Genomic DNA, 16844 nt, shown 5'->3' with positions numbered 1-16844 from the left:
TCATGTTGCCAAGAGCAGTGCATCACATTTGATATTCATTTTACCATCAAATCATGTTAACATGATTCAGTTATCTGGTTGCAATCTAAAAACAGCTGGACTGGACTAACTCCCCAAGATCCCAACATTGTCTCTGGTTCCAAATTTAGTAAGTCTAGAAAATGGATTATAAAAGATCTAGTTTGTCTTATTTGATGTAGAAAAATAATGAAATACAAAGAGTAACATAAGAATAACATTATATAATATATACAAAACAAGCTACATAAAAATGTTAATAAAAACAAAGCTTGTTAATCTTGGATCCAGAAAATTGATATTTTTATCTGATATATTTAAAAAAAAAAATGAAATAGAAGAGTAACATAAGAACACCATAAATTATTTATGCAGAATAATATAGTTAAAATAAAAAAGCTTACTCATAGGTGATGCAGAAAGTCCTTGAATTTGTTGGGTTTTTGTGTATATCTTTGAAGGATCCTAATCTCCAAAATGTGTCAGGTTAATCTCCATAATTCCTAATACTGTAGGGTTTTAACCTTAATATTTAAATTACTTAGGGTAATCTCCTAATTAATATTACCGTCATATCTTAGCTCATTTATGTATTATTTACAGATACATTTGTATTTTATATATAAATAAGGTTTGAATCCTTGATATTTAAATAATTAACATACATTTACACAATTAATAATACTGTTATAACACTTTGACGCAACGGCTGTTCTTTTCAATATATTGTATAAATAAAGGTGTCTTCATTTAGATTACTGGATATTTTGCTCACGTAACACATGATTTCTTTACATAATCGCCAAAAAAAATATTATGGGCGTACAGTAAATCTCGTACTGGTTTAAACTGGGCTGATATTAGCTTTATTTTTCCTATTCATAGGATCAGACTGTACAACAGTGCTGCACATTAATGCAGTCTAATTAAACGTGTTACCATCGTGTTTGGAAAGTGAAAAGTTACTCAGCAAAGCAGACGCTGCGTCGCACACTGATGACGTTCACCATTTCTATTTACTGAGGAAGTGCTGCTGGTTTCGTAGAAGCAATTTTTAAAAAATCAAAATCACATTTCTTCCCGTCAAACAGGTACGACAGCACTCTTTGTCGTTTGTCTACATTATTTCGACTGATATCGCGTGAAATCCGTTTACCAGCTGCTAAAATCAATGCTGTAATAGAGCCGTGGTGACCCCATGGCAGCTTAGCTTGCTGCTCCACACACTAGCTAACCAGCTAACTATCCCTGGTGCAGGGCGGCCAGGGCGACTAGCTAAACCTGCGAGCTAGTTAGCTAAGTAGCGTCAAGTGGCTAAACCTGCCTCTCTTCACTAATTTGACAAACAGGCGATATGGCTGCTTTGAAATAGCTGCAAGGGGACTAGTTGGAAGGTTATCTTCATAAAATGAAACGAGTTATTGGTGAAAGGTGCTAAACTGATGGTAACCGTGACAACACGTAGTAACGTTAATCTGCTGGAGCGGTGAGCGCTGTACAAACACGCATTCCACGTAGTGACAGTCAGTGCATGTGTTCACTGCACTGTTCAGAAAGTAAGCAGGAGGTGGTGTTTGTTTTACTGTTATCCCCTTTTCTGAATGTCATGCTAAACACTTTCTAACCTTGTCAAAAACGGTTTCTCCTAATCGACAAACTGCAGTCTGTGTGTCATCTGTTTTCTTGAGATATCAGTCAAATGGTGTGATATACAGTACTTGTGTACACAATAGTGCCACTACCACTACTACTGCTTCTACTAATGCTTGTATAGAAAGAGAATTTCTTATGGCTGCAAGGCGCTGCACAAGTAATACATCACGTTGATGCCATTACATGGACAGTACAAGTATGAGCCGTTAAATTGTTAAGTGCTGAAAAGCAGCCTTCAGCATTGAATCAAATCAACCCTGCATCATGAAGATCTACTGTAAAAAAGCATTTTCACTCACATGACAATGACCTACGATGACACAATTACATGTGCCCCTGCATTTGTCTGCATATTTGGAAACAAGACAGTAGAAACTATTAGATTATTAGACTTTTAAAATCTGAGGGTGGAAATCATGTTGTAGAAGACTAATCAAGATTGCAACCACCACTCATAAGACAAAAGAAGGCATTTATGTTTTAGTGTTTGGTATTATTATAAAGATCTGACAGTTCATTGTGATTGGTAGTTTAAGACAGTGGTTCCCAAAGTGAGAGTAGCAAGACACTAATGGGAGGTTGTCAGATGACATTTAGAAGTCCACAATTTAAAAAAAAAAAAAAAAATATATATATATATATATATATATATATATATTTATAAAACTGCTGCCCCCTGCATACTGTATCCTTAATTAGTACTGCAGTTTATATGGAGATTACCTTGAAATACTCTGCTGCCAGTCTGTATTACATTACTATGAAACAATATAATGATTCTTAGGCCGCTGTCTTCTTCTGTGTTGTCGTTATACCCATATTTGGATAAGTCAATTAGTGTGTGTACATGGCTGCATGCAATGTTTGCATGCTGCAACCAAATGTGATGATCGTGGTCATGTGTCTCTAGCACCATCGTTTTCAGGGTTGGAGGCTGAAAAGTTTGAGAACTCCTCATATAAAGGACAGAACCAAAACAGCATGCCCTTTAATTAAAAATGTGAGATACAGACAGAAATGAATTGCAGAATTTCAAAGATGAAGAATGTTAAACACTGGTGGGAAAAAAAGTACACTAGAGTGGGAGGTAAAGAGCAGATTTTTAAGGACAGTTTCACTGGAAACTGGACCATGAGGGAAGTTAAATCCAGGAGAATGTTGTCATGTGACAGGAATGATGCTGGCTTCTGTTTAAATCTGTTAGAAGGAGATGGAGGTGGCCAAATGACCCTTAATAATGTTGACGTAAAATGAATCACCTACAGAAAAACAAAGAAAATGCAATGCATTATGGCCCAGTTTGCTCTGTAGTAGGAACTTAATTTGTTACAAAAAGAATCAACCACGATTGTGTGATGCTCAAGTGGTGCTACTTCCAGCTTCTTTAAGTATAGAAGTGATAAAGTACTTTCTTGCTGGTAATGACAAGCTGAGGAAGTTTTGCAGGTCTTCATTTTTCTATAGGAGTGAGGTGATGATGATAAAAGCGTCACATGATTGACACAATAATGATTTTGTCATGTAAATATACTGTGCATGCTCACCTATTTCTTACTGTAGTGTAACTCTTTTTCCACTGCCTCTTTTTTTCTGTGTCTGCATTGCTCCTTAAGACTGGGATCTTTAATGGATTGAGTGTTGAGCCCCAGTGAGATGACTGACCAGGGCAACAACAACCAGAACATCTCCTGCAACCCCTTCGCTGCCCTCTTCAGCTCACTGGCTGATGCCAAACAGTTTGCATCAGGCCAAAAACCACAACAGCTGTCTGCTCAACCACCACGTGAGTAGAGTTATCAGATTCCCTGCAATCCTCTAATTTGAAACAGTCACTGCTTATGTGGATCTCAGAGTCAAATTGCACTTCATCACATAATTCATACACATAAATACATACTGTAAAACGGTTGCATGCAGGAATTTAGGAGCCCAACTGAGAAAATTACATGTTTTGCTGATTTTTCGAGTGAAAAGAAGTAAATACAACACCTGCAGCAAACAGACTAAATGTTGATGCTTTTTATTTTATGAACAGAAGTTACACAGAAACTGTGACATGTGCAAGAGTCAGTACTTAGTGCTGAACCCCCCCACAGCTTGCAAATGTTTTTGTAGCCAGCCAAGAGTCTTTCTCTTCTTGATTTAGGGATTTTCAGTCAGTCATCCTTGCAGATCACATCACATCCTGAGATATTTTTAGGTCGTCTTGCACACATGTATAAGGTCTTCTCACAGAATTTCAGGGATGTTCAAGACTCTGGGATTATGAGGGCCTTTCAGAAGCTTCAGCTTCTGTTTTTTAAGTAGATAATGGTGGACTTTAAGGCATATTTTGGATCATTATCCTGTTTTAGAAGCCAGCCTCATCTCATTGTCACTTTCCTGACTGGATACATGACATCTGCATTGAGAATTTGCGGCTAATAAGTGAAAACTATTCTCCCCTTGATCTTTGCAGTGATCCCTGTGTCATGAAAGCCCAACATTCCCATCCCCATTCTTAGAACACAACACTTGTCCAATACGACTACTGGCTTATCCAGAAGTTGTTTTTCGCACTTTAGACAATACGTTTTGCAAGGACATTGCAGGTAAGGTTTCCATCTGTAAAACCTGTTTGTGCATCAACACTGCACAATGGAAGGTGCATCACCTGTCCTGTGTCATGGTAACTTTTGTACTGGTCCTTCAAGGCTTTTGTTTTGTCTTTCTGCCCTGGCAGTTGTGCAGTTTTATCCAAATGTTTCCTTGGTCTTCCAGATCTTCCCTTGACTACCTTAATCCCCCTTAACTACCACTTTTTAATGACATTTCAAATATCAAGTTAAAAGTGAATTGACATCTTTTTATAACCTTTCTTTGCTTTTTAAGAAACGTTTAGCTTTGATTTAGCTCCTCAGCCACTTTCTTGAGGAGCCAATGGTTGTTAAGAGTCATGAAACATTCTGAAAAATCATCAGTTGCATTTCCTTGATAACAGTCTGTAGTCTGTCTTGTAAGTTCTGACCAGTCAGATGAGGCCTAATGAGTTAACGAAGGTCTTTACAAGCAGGAGGGTCAAAACTTTTGCACATGCCACAAGTACTTTTTGAAGATCATGAAATAAACACATTTGAAGGATTCTTTTAATCTCAGTTTTCTGCAGGAGTTGTGTTTAATTCACTTTAAAAAAAAATCAACAAAATATGTCATTTGACCAAGAGGTGCCCAAACATTTACATTCAGATATAATGTCACTGTTAAAGAAACATCAGCATTTTTTCAAAATTTCACTGTCATGCTGACGTTTAGCCTTAATGTATCCACATGTCCTCATACTTAACCGCTGTATGTGTTTTCGCAGTGGAGGACTCAGGAGAGAGCCAGTCAGAGTCGGAGAACTCTGTGTCAGACAGCGTCGATGACAATGACGACTCCGTGGCAGAGATTAGCCGCTCCTTCCGCTCCCGGCAAGAGCTGTGTGAACAGCTCAATGTCAATCACATGATCCAGCGAATTTTTCTAATCACTCTGGACAACAGTAAGTAAAAGCAGAATAATAATCAGACTGTAGCCTCCGACTTAAACAAACCTCAAGTATTAACTCAGCGTGGATAATATCCAGTACAATCTGTCACATGATTTGCGTTGATATACCCAAGTTCTCCTTAGCTCGACCTTACTCCTGTGTATAGTTTGAGGTTTATAAACTTTTGCACAGTGTAGAAAAAGGACAGAATATTATTCTTTCTGGCAGTATTTCATTTTACCACCCTTTGGCTTTAAAAAAGTACCAAGTTTCAGTTAAACTGGCAGGTTGTTTCAGATAACCTGGAGAACTTCTTCTGAAGATAGAACAAGGGGTCCAACAGATGGAACTGAACGTAGTTCTTGATTTTAGCACTGTTTGAGGTCATTGTCACAAACCAATATCTACAGTTCTGTAATATCTATTTTCTTTACCTGTTGTGGACATACATTTTGTAATAAACCTGCAGCAACCTTATAGTAACTCCAGTAGCAAAGTGATAAACTGTTTTCACGCTCTCATACCAAAGCTGACCAATTTGAGGCCTGTCTAAAAACCAGTGCGTGAGAGACTTTTGCAAAGTCACATCAGACTGTCTGTGTCAAACCGTTTATACGACCAACAAATCATTTTTTCCCTTGAGGTTTTGCTTTGATCTTAAAGGGACATTCAGCAGACAGGTGCTTGGTGATGAGACTGCACTGAGTCTGTTGTTTTGAGGCACATTTGTTGGATGCCGCTTGATGTCCTGAAAGTCAAATAAGAAGTTTCCAGTGAGTAACAAATGACTCACCATCCTTTAAGACAATATAAAGACCTCCCCCCACTGTGAAGTCTCTCTGTGAGTTGCCTGCGTTTCTCTGCCACTGAGTCTGCTGAAAGATGAGTCATGATCTTCAGGAAATGTTGGCTAAAAGCCTCTCTGTTTTCATACAGAGCCCCTTAATGAATTCCTTTTCCATCTCAGTCTTTAGTAAATACATGCAATTTATTTGATCCTCCCGTGCCTTATCTAGTCCAGTGTTTGGGTGTTCATTCATTTCTCATTCATTCATTTCTCAACTACAATTAATCCAGTGTTCACGCTTGGTTTGGTTTAACCTTCACAACTTGTTATGTGTAAAATTATTTACACTGACTTTTATTTGATGGACTTTCACCCCTAGGCGACCCCAGTCTGAGAGGAGGTAATGGGATTCCTCCTCGCTGTGTTTACTTGGAGGAGATGGCTGCAGATCTAGATGGACAGGACTGGCTGGACATGGACAACATAGAGCAGGTCAAACGTCAACAGCAACTTCATTATTGTTGCCCCATCCATCTTGTTTCTCGCCTGTCAATAAACCACTAAATGTTAGATACAATTTGTGAAGAAAGCAATCTTTAAAAAATGTCAAGGGCATTGTTTGACTAAATCAGATACAAGAACGTGACAAATTTGGAAGCTGAAAATGTGAGAATCTGCTTGAAACATTTAAGGAATCGCATGATGATTTGATTACTTTAAGGGTTAGACTGAAATGTGTATAATGTTTGTTCTCCAGGCTTTGTTTAACCGTCTGCTGCTGCTAGAGCCAGGAAACCAGCTCATCTACATGACGTCATGCAGCGCTGTCAACTTGTCTGCTGACCGTGATGCTGGAGAGAAAAGTGCCATCCCCTACCTTTTCGCTTGTTACCAGAGGGCAAAGGAAGAGGTGTGCTTTTTTTTTTTCCTGCATGATTTTAATTGTAGCTCTTTAGTGCTTCTATTTTCAGAGATTGCCAGCTGTTAATAGACTATTCTCAGTAATTGGAACATTAAAATAACCCACTCTCTTCCATAATTCAGTAACTTTTTTTTCTTATCTGTGCACCAGGTGACGAAGGTACCCGAGAAGTTGCTTTCGTTTGCTGTTCGCTGTAAGGACCTGACAGTTTCTAACACGCGAACAGTTTTGCTCACCCCAGAGATCTACATCAGCCAGAATATCTACGAACAGCTTCTGGACCTGCTGTTGGAGGCCTTTAATGGAGCACGTAAGTCATGGATTGGGCCTTGCTGTTTCCTTTCTTGTTTTCTTTTCCTCTTAATTCTCCTTTCATCTTCACTTGTTCTCAGTAAAGTGTTCTCTCTCATTTCTCCACTTACAAGTTCACTGTGTTACAGAGCCAGAGGAGGTGGTTGAATTTGTGGAGGAGGTCATTGCCGGCCTGCTCTCTGACCAAGAGGTGCGTACCTTCGAGGAGGTGATAGTCCCAGTGTTTGATATCTTCCAGGGACGCATCAAAGACTTGGACCTGTGCCAGCCTCTGCTGTACTCCTACCTAGATGTTCTCCTCTATTTCAGTCACAATAAAGATATTGCCAAGGTAAAGAGAAACACACAGACCAGATTTTAACAAATGTTATGGTAATACATCTTCCTACAGCAACAGCTAATTTCTTAACTCTGTACTAATGAAATAATACACACTAGTATACAGTAATCATATACCATTTCACAGAGCTATTAACATTCTTTTTTTTTCCTTTTCTATTTGGTCTTCCCAGGTCTTGGTGGAACACATTCAGCCCAAAGACCCAGCTAATGGTTTGCAGTACCAAAAGACCTTACTGGGGATGGTGTTGAATATCTCCTGCTTGCTGAAAACCCCCGGTGTGGTCGAGGGACATGGCTACTTTCTGAACCCCTCCCGCTCCAGCGCCCAGGAGACAAAGGTCCAGGAGGCCAACATCCACCAGGTTAGCAGATTCTCCTTTGTTTGCTCTTGCTAATTTCTGTGCCTTTTCTTTAAAAATAGGAATCGTGCACTGATCGGTCTACAAATACATCCAGTTTAGTGACCTTTATTTCCTTTGTGTTGCAGTTTATGAATCAGTTTCATGAGAAGCTGCATCAGATCTTAAAAAACTTGCTCCAGCGATCTGGTGAGACCCGTCATTTGCTGCTCTCGTGGTTGGGAAACTGTCTGCAGGCTAATGCCGGCAGAGCCAAGATCTGGGCCAATCAGATGCCAGAGATCTTCTTCCAGATGTATGCCTCAGATGCGTTTTTCTTGAACCTGGGTGCAGCTCTACTGAAGCTGTGCCAGCCTTTCTGCAGGCCACGTTCACCTAAACTGCTCACCTTTAACCCTACCTACTGCGCACTCAAAGATTTGAGCGAAGAAGAGAGGCGCAATCGGAATGTGCACGCAAGAGGTCAGTATACCCGAGAAAGGCAATAACAGTGTCAGTAACCTTTTATTTTTAGGATTTTAAACCCAAATTTTGTCACCAACTTTTGTGCACCTGTATTAATGCAGCAGCTCTGGTCCATTTCTTGCTTTAACAACTGGATTCGTAGTAGTTTGTAAAGCCCTTTTAAGTATTTAGAATTCAACAAAAGTATCTATGTGATCATTTCTGTATTATACCAGGTCTCGACAAGGAAACCTGCCTGATCCCTATGCCCCCCCAGCAGCCAGTGGAGTCTGCACAGTCCTACAGCTTGCTGACTGAAAACCTCATCCTCACACAACTCACACTGCATCTCGGCTTCCACAGGTACTCACAATATAACAGCAAAATCTTTGTAAGGAAGTTAAAGAGAGTTTAACCCTCTGAACCCTAAATCATGCCAGATTTTTTAACTTTCTGACAGTCCTTGAATTCGTCATGTGTAACTTTCAGGTTTTAATATATTAAATAATTCTGTGCAACTCAGCCCAACTGAGAAGCCATTAGTGAGTCAGCTACACGTGACAGTCTTGTGACAAAAATCTAGGAACTTTTCAGCAGAACTGGGCTGAACTGCAGGCTGTTTTTACACTGAGCAAATAGAAGACAATTAGGGAAACAAATCAAAAACGTAAATAAAGTCTAGTGTATCGTGCCACCATTTTTGCCAGTATTGGTAATACCTTTCGACACTTGGGAAAATGCTAAACATGTAAAATCAATAAGATAAGAAATTACACTTTTTACGATCAGTGCCATGATAAGTTTACTGCACTGCATTAAAATGCATTTTGACTTCTCTCTACTTCTAGCCATGCTTGTGCTGTTTCCATAGAGGTGCAGGACTTGGTGTTGCAGTGAAAAATGACCTCATCATGATTAAAACACACAGGAGCAAAAATACCCAAAAACTGCTTGGGGTTCAGAGTATTAAAACTTCGCTCAGCTAAAACCTTCACAGTGCAACAGATCTCTTCGCGTCACAGTGCACTATATGTTCTCCCATATATCAGCATTAACACAGTTTATCTTGCTCTGTTTGTGTCCATGCACCTGTGCGCATGCATGGTGTGTTTGTGTGTGCGCCTGTGTGCGCCTGTGTGTGTGTGTGCAGACTCCATGAGCAGATGGTGAAGATGAACCAGTCTCTCCACCGGCTCCAGGTGACGTGGCAGGAGGCCCAGCGAACAGGCAACCCAATGTCGGAGCAGCTCCTGGAGCAGTTTGAGCGCCTGATGATTGTTTATCTGTCAACCAAAGCTGCCACTACGCAGCCTGCCATGCTGCAATGCTGCCTTAACCTCCAAGCTTCCACTGCTGCTCTGCTGGTTCAGCTTGGGATGGGAAACCAGGGGACTGAGCATGTAGCACTCAGTTTTCCACTGCCCTCCCTGCAGAATCCTATGCTCTGCTATGTGCCAGGTAGGTCAGATCTTCCACTACACTAAAAATACAGTGGAGCAAAAAAACTCTGCTTTATCTTGGATTGTCATACTGACCCAAAAGGTTCAGGGAAGGCAGAACTCTAATTTCTCACAATTTCCTCAGGGCAGATTTGGGTCAGGATTATTAATATTTTGTCTTTTTTATCTGCTACAGTTGAAGATGTGAACACTGTGTTCATAATAACTGACTCAAACATAAATTTGATGGAACTGGTTTTTGCACCTTGCCAGCATGCAGCTAATGATATTATAGATCATTTAGTTGGCTTATTTCGCGTCATACTTCACTTTTTGATACGATGTGAGTTTATAAAACACTGAAGGTTTCAGTCTTAGAGCAAAAGAAACACTTTTGGACCAAACTGTGGGTTCAGCCCATTCAAAAAAATAATTAAAATGGCCGCAGAATAGATTAGATTCATTTATGAATACTAAACACTCCTTAACATGAAAGTCATGACTAAACTCTGCCTTTTGTTTATCAGAGTTTTTTGCAGAAAACTTGGGAGATTTTTTCATCTTCCTGCGTCGGTTTGCAGACGATGTCTTGGAGACTTCTGCTGAAAGTCTGGAGCAGATTCTTAACTTCATTACTGTCTTCATGGGTAACGTAGAGAGGTACATGACTTCACCTGCCATGGTCTGTGATGTTTGTACAGATGAAAGGAAAAATGGTTCAAGCTAAATTTTTTAAACGGTCCTTTCCTGCATGCACAACAGGATGAAAAACCCTCATTTAAGAGCGAAGCTTGCAGAGGTCTTGGAGGCAGTGATGCCCCACATGGAGCCAGTGGCTTCTGGTGCTGCTCAGCCAATCGTGTTCCAGAGAGAGAGAGTCTTCTGCACATACAGACATGCACCTCAGCTGGCCGAGGCCCTCATCACTGTGTTTGTTGATATTGAATTCACAGGTAAAGCAGCTGTAGTACTCACAAGTTTTGACTTACTAGTGGTGGTTGTAGATGGAGCTTTTGTTTTTTAACAGCACTGCTGAGTTTGAATAAAAGCATATTTGTACCCATCAGTTGATTAAAGACCATAAATGTTTAAACATTCTGTAACATTCACAATCAGAACAGAAATGGTGACTCTTGGGATTGTTTGGGGTGCTTTTTCAATCAGGTGAACTGTGAAGATTGTGCTTGCTGACCGTGTGCATTTTGCACAACAAGATAAGGAGAGAAGCAAGTAGAGGGAAGCACTGAAGCATGTCTGATTTTATTTAGATTTCCTCTGTTTTTTTTCCCCAGGTGATCCTCATCAGTTTGAGCAGAAATTCAACTACAGGAGACCTATGTATCCAATTCTTAAGTACATGTGGGACAAAGAAAACTACAGAGAGAGCATCAAGGTAATTAGAAGAGAATGTTTTGGTCAGCATTCATCCAAATATACTGTTTCTTCAGAGCAGATAATGGTTGCACTTCTTGAGCTTTACAACAGCTCCCCGGTTCCCCTTCTGTGTGTATTTGATGTGTTCTCTGTGTGGTTGCCAATCATGTAGCTCGCTATCCCTGTTCTCACCTAAAAAGTCACTCACCACTGCAGGTATATTAGTAAGTCCAAACTTGTGTGTCCAGACCACCAAGTGTACAACTGAACTGCAGACGTTTCTATGTTTCCACATATGAGTGGAGTTATAAAAGAAATATAAAAAGGTTAAAAGAAGCAGAAGAAGTTGTAAAGTGTGTCCTCATAGCCCTGGGATGACCTACTAAATTCTTTCAATTCATTTTACAAATGCTAGTATACACTTGAAGCCCTTGTAGGCATAAAATAGTTAACGGTAATGAAGGAATGAATGGGGAGGGAAAATACAAGATATGATTCACTACCAGGAGGTTATATCTCAAGATGCATTACTTGCCAGAATTATCCTGATGTTTTTAAAATTCCTTTTTAAAATTTTGATTGACTTGTTTCAGCATTTAGCAACCTATGCATCTGAGAACCTGGAGGCCATGAACCCCCCTCTGTTCCTCAGGTTCCTCAACTTATTGATGAACGATGCCATCTTCCTACTGGATGAGGCTATTCAGGTGAGTCTATGATGCATTTTCAGTTTGCAGCCTTCAGTTATTACAAAACATATTTATTGATTCCGGCACACAATCTTTTCCATCATATTAATACGTGTGGCATAAGCTAATAGGCTTTCCATTTGTTTGTGAGTTTTGTCAGGTTGTTGTGATGTTCCCTAATCATTATTTGATGATAAAATCTAATTTTACTTTAGCAAAAATCCCCAAATACTGCAAAGACTAAAGGAAGCCTTCCACGGATTTTTTGTAATTTTACACAAATGTGTTTTCCAAAAATATAACTGTTTGTAAATTCTTACTAATAGCTTATTTATTGTTCCTGAAGACATTTTACTTGACTGAGACGTTTCCTGAGTTAAACAAAAGTAATACCACGTCTTTTTTTTTTTTTTGTCATAGTACCTGAGTAAAATCAAGGTTCTGCAGCTGGAGCGGGATCGAGGGGAGTGGGAAGGCCTGGCCCCTGATGCCCGAAGAGAGAAGGAGTCGAGCCTGCAGATGTTTGGACAGCTGGGACGCTTCCACAACATCATGTCCAATGAGACCATCGGCACGCTGGCCTTCCTCACCTCAGGTCAGGCGGAATAGATAGTTACATGTGAGCTTCTATAGTACATCGATGAATCCTTTTCAGTGTTGTCTTAAACCACTTTCTTTCACCACTTTGCTCTCAGAAATCAAGGGCATCTTTGTGCAGCCTTTCCTAGCCGAGAGGATCATCTCCATGCTCAACTACTTCCTGCAGCACCTGGTGGGTCCTAAGATGGGAGCTCTTAAAGTCAAGGACTTCAGCGAGTTCGACTTCAAGCCCCAGCAGCTTGTTTCTGACATCTGCACGATCTACCTAAACCTGGGGTATGTTGGGAATATTCTTCTTTTACAAACCGAATAGATATTGCAATTGCAAATAATAGAAAATATTCTTTGAAAGAAGCATTTCACAGTCTTTGTTTATATTTTCATCTTTGTAATTGTTTAGTCTCCTCTAATTAGTACCTTATACTCTTGAGAAGAGATTCAGTGGCACATTGCTGAGTACAGTTTTTAAAAAATGTTTGTTTTTATCTTTGGCAGTGATGAGGAGAATTTCTGTGCTACAGTCCCAAAGGATGGACGATCGTATTCTCCTACACTCTTCTCCCAGACACTTAGAGTACTAAAGAAGATCAACAAGCCTGGGGACATGATTGTGGCTTTTGGACTCCTTGCTGATAAAATAAAGGTATCAATTGACTTGGAGTGGTTTGGCAGAACAAACACTAGAATCCCTCTTCAGCTTCTACAAATCCTCTTTTTTATGAATTTATTCACTGATGAATACTGAAAGAGATGCTCTAAAAGTTTGTTGTCATTGTGCCTCTATTTAGTCTCATGCAGACAGGCAGCAGCAGGAAGAGGAAACGTATGCAGATGCTCCAGATGAATTCTTGGATCCCATCATGTCCACTCTGATGCTAGATCCTGTCCTTCTACCTTCTTCCAATGTAACAGTAGACCGCTCAACTATAGCAAGGCATCTCCTCAGGTTAGTTACTTCTTATAAGCCAGAAATGTGGTCATATATTGTGCTTCCATTCAGGAAATAAATTATATTATCTGTGTCTGGACTTGTTGTCAATAGCATGTGTGCATATATGGAGTTTGTAGTATTCAAAGGGTAACCATTTATTAACTGCCTTCTCCTTGCAGTGACCAGACGGATCCTTTCAACCGCAGTCCTCTAACCATGGACCAGATTAGGCCCAACGAGGAACTCAAACAGCAAATCTTACAGTGGCTGGATAAGCATAAGCAGGAGGGGCTGCAGCTGGGACCCAGTGGCTAGCCCTGATCTCTCACTGTGACAAACAATGACTCCTCTCGCATCGTTGTTTTCTTTCCCAGCCCACACGCTCCTCTGCTTCATGGCTGATCCATGGTGTGCTTACCTCTGTGGATTTGTTCTGACTCCGCCGGTCCGACTGACATTGCATTCGCCTTTTCGTGCAGCCTTCATGCTTAATGGAACATCTCTGTGACAACAGATGAGGCAAACTATAGCCCACCTGCAGGTGACGACTTCAAAACCCATACAGTAGCTGTTATACTCCCATGATGCCCTATTGTAAACATTACTAGGGCGATGCAGCCTCTGTTTCCATAATAAATAGTTATTACAGTCAGAACTGTGGCCAGAAATGTCAGTTCAGCAGCACTTGAATGTACTGTATGAACTCCTGACTGACCATCTGGCCCTAACCAGATTTTATACTGCAAGGTAAGTATTTTTGAAACTCACAAGTCAGACCATTGATGGAGTTGTTTATAATTTACCCTGGATTTCACCTCCATAAAGAATACATCTAATAATCGTACACTGCCTTTTAAAGTCCTTTAACACCCTAAATGTTTGCACTCTTGGTTCAATCTCAACCAGCATGCTCATTGTACATATAATTAGAAATTAAAAGTAAGGCCTCGGAAAAACTGAAATTAATTGTGTGTGACTTTTATTTTATTGAAAGTAATCTAAATTTACTTTGAGGTTTTTAAAATCTTGTTCACTGAAATAAGATACCTGCAGCACAAAACCGTACTGTGTATTTGTTTTACAGTTGTCTGTATTCTAAAATACCAAGATAAGAGCCGTGAGAGCCTTGAGCACCTGCCTTTAATGAAGCCCCAATTATCTTGTTAAGATCTGAGACCTTGCTAATTAAGGTTGTGGGACAAAAGGATTTTAAACTGTGTTTCATTTATTAGACAATAATTACACTAATTTAAACCACATTTTAGGCCATTAATTAGTAAAATTGCTCAACTGCTGAGAGCAGCATTGACAGACACTTTGTTATGGCAATACAGTGTGGAAACGTGGGAGCCGTTTACAGCTGTTACAAATGAATAATAATAAACAGTAGTGTGACAGCTCCATGTCTAAAAAGCAGACGAGATAATAGTGCAGTATGCTGCTCACAATTTGGTACAATTTTGTTGTCTCAGATTTTAGGAAAATTTCCTTCAGAGCTGCAGAAAACAGAACACAGCAGATTCTCATGCTGATGAGCAAACTGGTCTTTTTGTGTGAGATCTGTGGAATGCCCCTTTGAGACACTATCAGTGATAGTGGGCCCCAAATGACTGGACCCGACACAAAAAGGCGAAGGAGATAGTGTCAAAACATAACTCACTTTTGCCTGTGGCTTTCAGTAGAAAAAACAACAAAAAGTAAATACGACAGTAACACCAATTGCCAAAAGCCACTTGTGATCTGGTCAACTGTTAGGGGAAAAAGAAAACATAATCTGTTCAGGAAATGTCATATTTCTCCTCAACTGTTTCCTTAAATAAGCAATGCAGTTAGTCAACTTGTTATATCTACAATGCCTAGTATAAATAGAAAGAAGCAGCAAAGGGGGTTTAAATTGGGATACATTTCTCAGTTCATTTATATCTACTTCGTGTTTGATCTTGTTTTAAGGTCCTTACAGTGGCCACATTTCTTGAGATTAAGCCCTGAAAATGCAAAAATATAGGGTTCAGTCATGTTTAACTGGCAGTGTACATACAACAGTCATCGTCACCCTTTAAATTAACTGTCATCAGATCATAAATTACTTGTTTTGATCTCGCATTTTGAACAGAATTTTTAGTTGTGTGCAAGCGTAGTTTATGAACGTGTGGGCAAACAGTTGATCAATAGAATCGGTGCCTAAAACCAAGAGCCTTGCAGTAAGCGTCAGCGAATGAGGATCCGACTTGTTTCATATTCTTCACAGACATGATTATGAGTTTGTTTCTTTGAGAGATATTTGAAGCTGTGCAGTGGAATACAAAAGAAGACTGGAGGCAGAAAACGTGTTGTTGAGTAGCGTTTTTGAGTTAAAGGGGTTTTAATTCAAAATCAAGTGTGCTTGTATAAAATGGTAAAACGTGAGAGGAAGATGATGTATTTGTTGGCATGCTCTCATACTGTGTTGAACATCTACCACCTGAATGATTACATGGTTTAAATTATAATGCAATATTTTTTGTTTTAATTGTGATTATAAAATGTTTATTTTGGATGTACAGTATGATTAAGAAATAAAACTAATGTGCATTATATAAGACAGTGTTATGTTCTCTTTCATAAACATGACAATCCATTGCAGTATAATGATAAAATTAATGTTTTTTTTGTTAGTAAAATGTTTAGATTTTGTACATTTTTGGTCGGTGTCACAATATTTAAAACATAACGGTGATGAACACTGGTTCGAGGGGCCCCCACAGAGTCTCTGAATTTAAAGCAGGAAATTGTTCATGTTTTTAAAGTGCCTGGAGGGGATCTTTAAATATAAATGCAGATAATTTACCAGTGTCTGGTATTTGTGAAGCTCCGTGTTGATTTAGAACAAGGCTGAGGTAAATCCTGTGTCTTGAATAAGATATTTTACTCTTTTTATAATCATTAGGCTTCTTAACTTGGAAAATGTGTTTCCATGTCACTTCCCAACAACTTGTACAGTTGTGATGTCTACATGTTAGACAATCTCAGCAGGTGTATGTGAAATTCTTTACCACCAGAGCCTCCCATAAACTGTATGTACTTGCAATTTTCATAGCTTAAACAGATTCAGGATCTCATCTTCTGGTTATACCTTGCACACCTAATTAACTTTTTGAACGATAAGTTGTTTTGGTTAAGGAGTATTGTGAAGCACTGTCAGGTTATAGGAACATATTGTTTTTTTTAACTGTGTGGTGTTCCTTCCACCGATGTGTCAATGTACCTGTCAGCTTTGGTTGGTGGTTTCAGAAAGTCGAATCGCCAATCGACAGCTGCTGACTAGTCAGTTTAAGAAGCCTTTCCTTCAACTCTCCCTCAATTCCCTCAGCCAGCAGACTCTGCAGGGGCAGTCTCTTCACTGAACTTTATTTGCTCATTCTAAATAATTGACTTCATGAATGAAAAAACAGGGTTTCTCCAACTTTGTTTCCTCCTTCATGTTTCC

At 39.6% G+C, this 16844-nt stretch overlaps 1 protein-coding gene across 1 annotated transcript; it reads left to right on the top strand.

Annotated features, from left to right (window-relative positions):
- Positions 1–1042: 1042 nt before the first annotated feature.
- ube4a (ubiquitination factor E4A (UFD2 homolog, yeast)) lies at positions 1043–14340 on the top strand. Its single transcript, XM_008276332.1, has 20 exons — positions 1043–1109; positions 3285–3454; positions 5015–5191; positions 6346–6458; positions 6724–6876; positions 7039–7198; positions 7329–7531; positions 7713–7904; positions 8030–8363; positions 8582–8708; positions 9496–9803; positions 10312–10444; positions 10547–10737; positions 11077–11177; positions 11752–11865; positions 12268–12442; positions 12543–12723; positions 12943–13090; positions 13236–13393; positions 13558–14340. The coding sequence occupies exons 2-20, from the start codon at positions 3325–3327 to the stop codon at positions 13691–13693; spliced, it is 3234 nt and encodes a 1077-aa protein (XP_008274554.1). The 5' UTR covers positions 1043–1109; positions 3285–3324; the 3' UTR covers positions 13694–14340.
- Positions 14341–16844: the final 2504 nt, after the last annotated feature.

The sequence above is a fragment of the Stegastes partitus genome, unplaced genomic scaffold, assembly GCF_000690725.1.
Source record: "Stegastes partitus isolate 25-593 unplaced genomic scaffold, Stegastes_partitus-1.0.2 Scaffold69, whole genome shotgun sequence".
Classification (NCBI taxonomy): domain Eukaryota; kingdom Metazoa; phylum Chordata; class Actinopteri; family Pomacentridae; genus Stegastes; species Stegastes partitus.
This window is presented reverse-complemented; position numbering and strand designations above follow the sequence as displayed.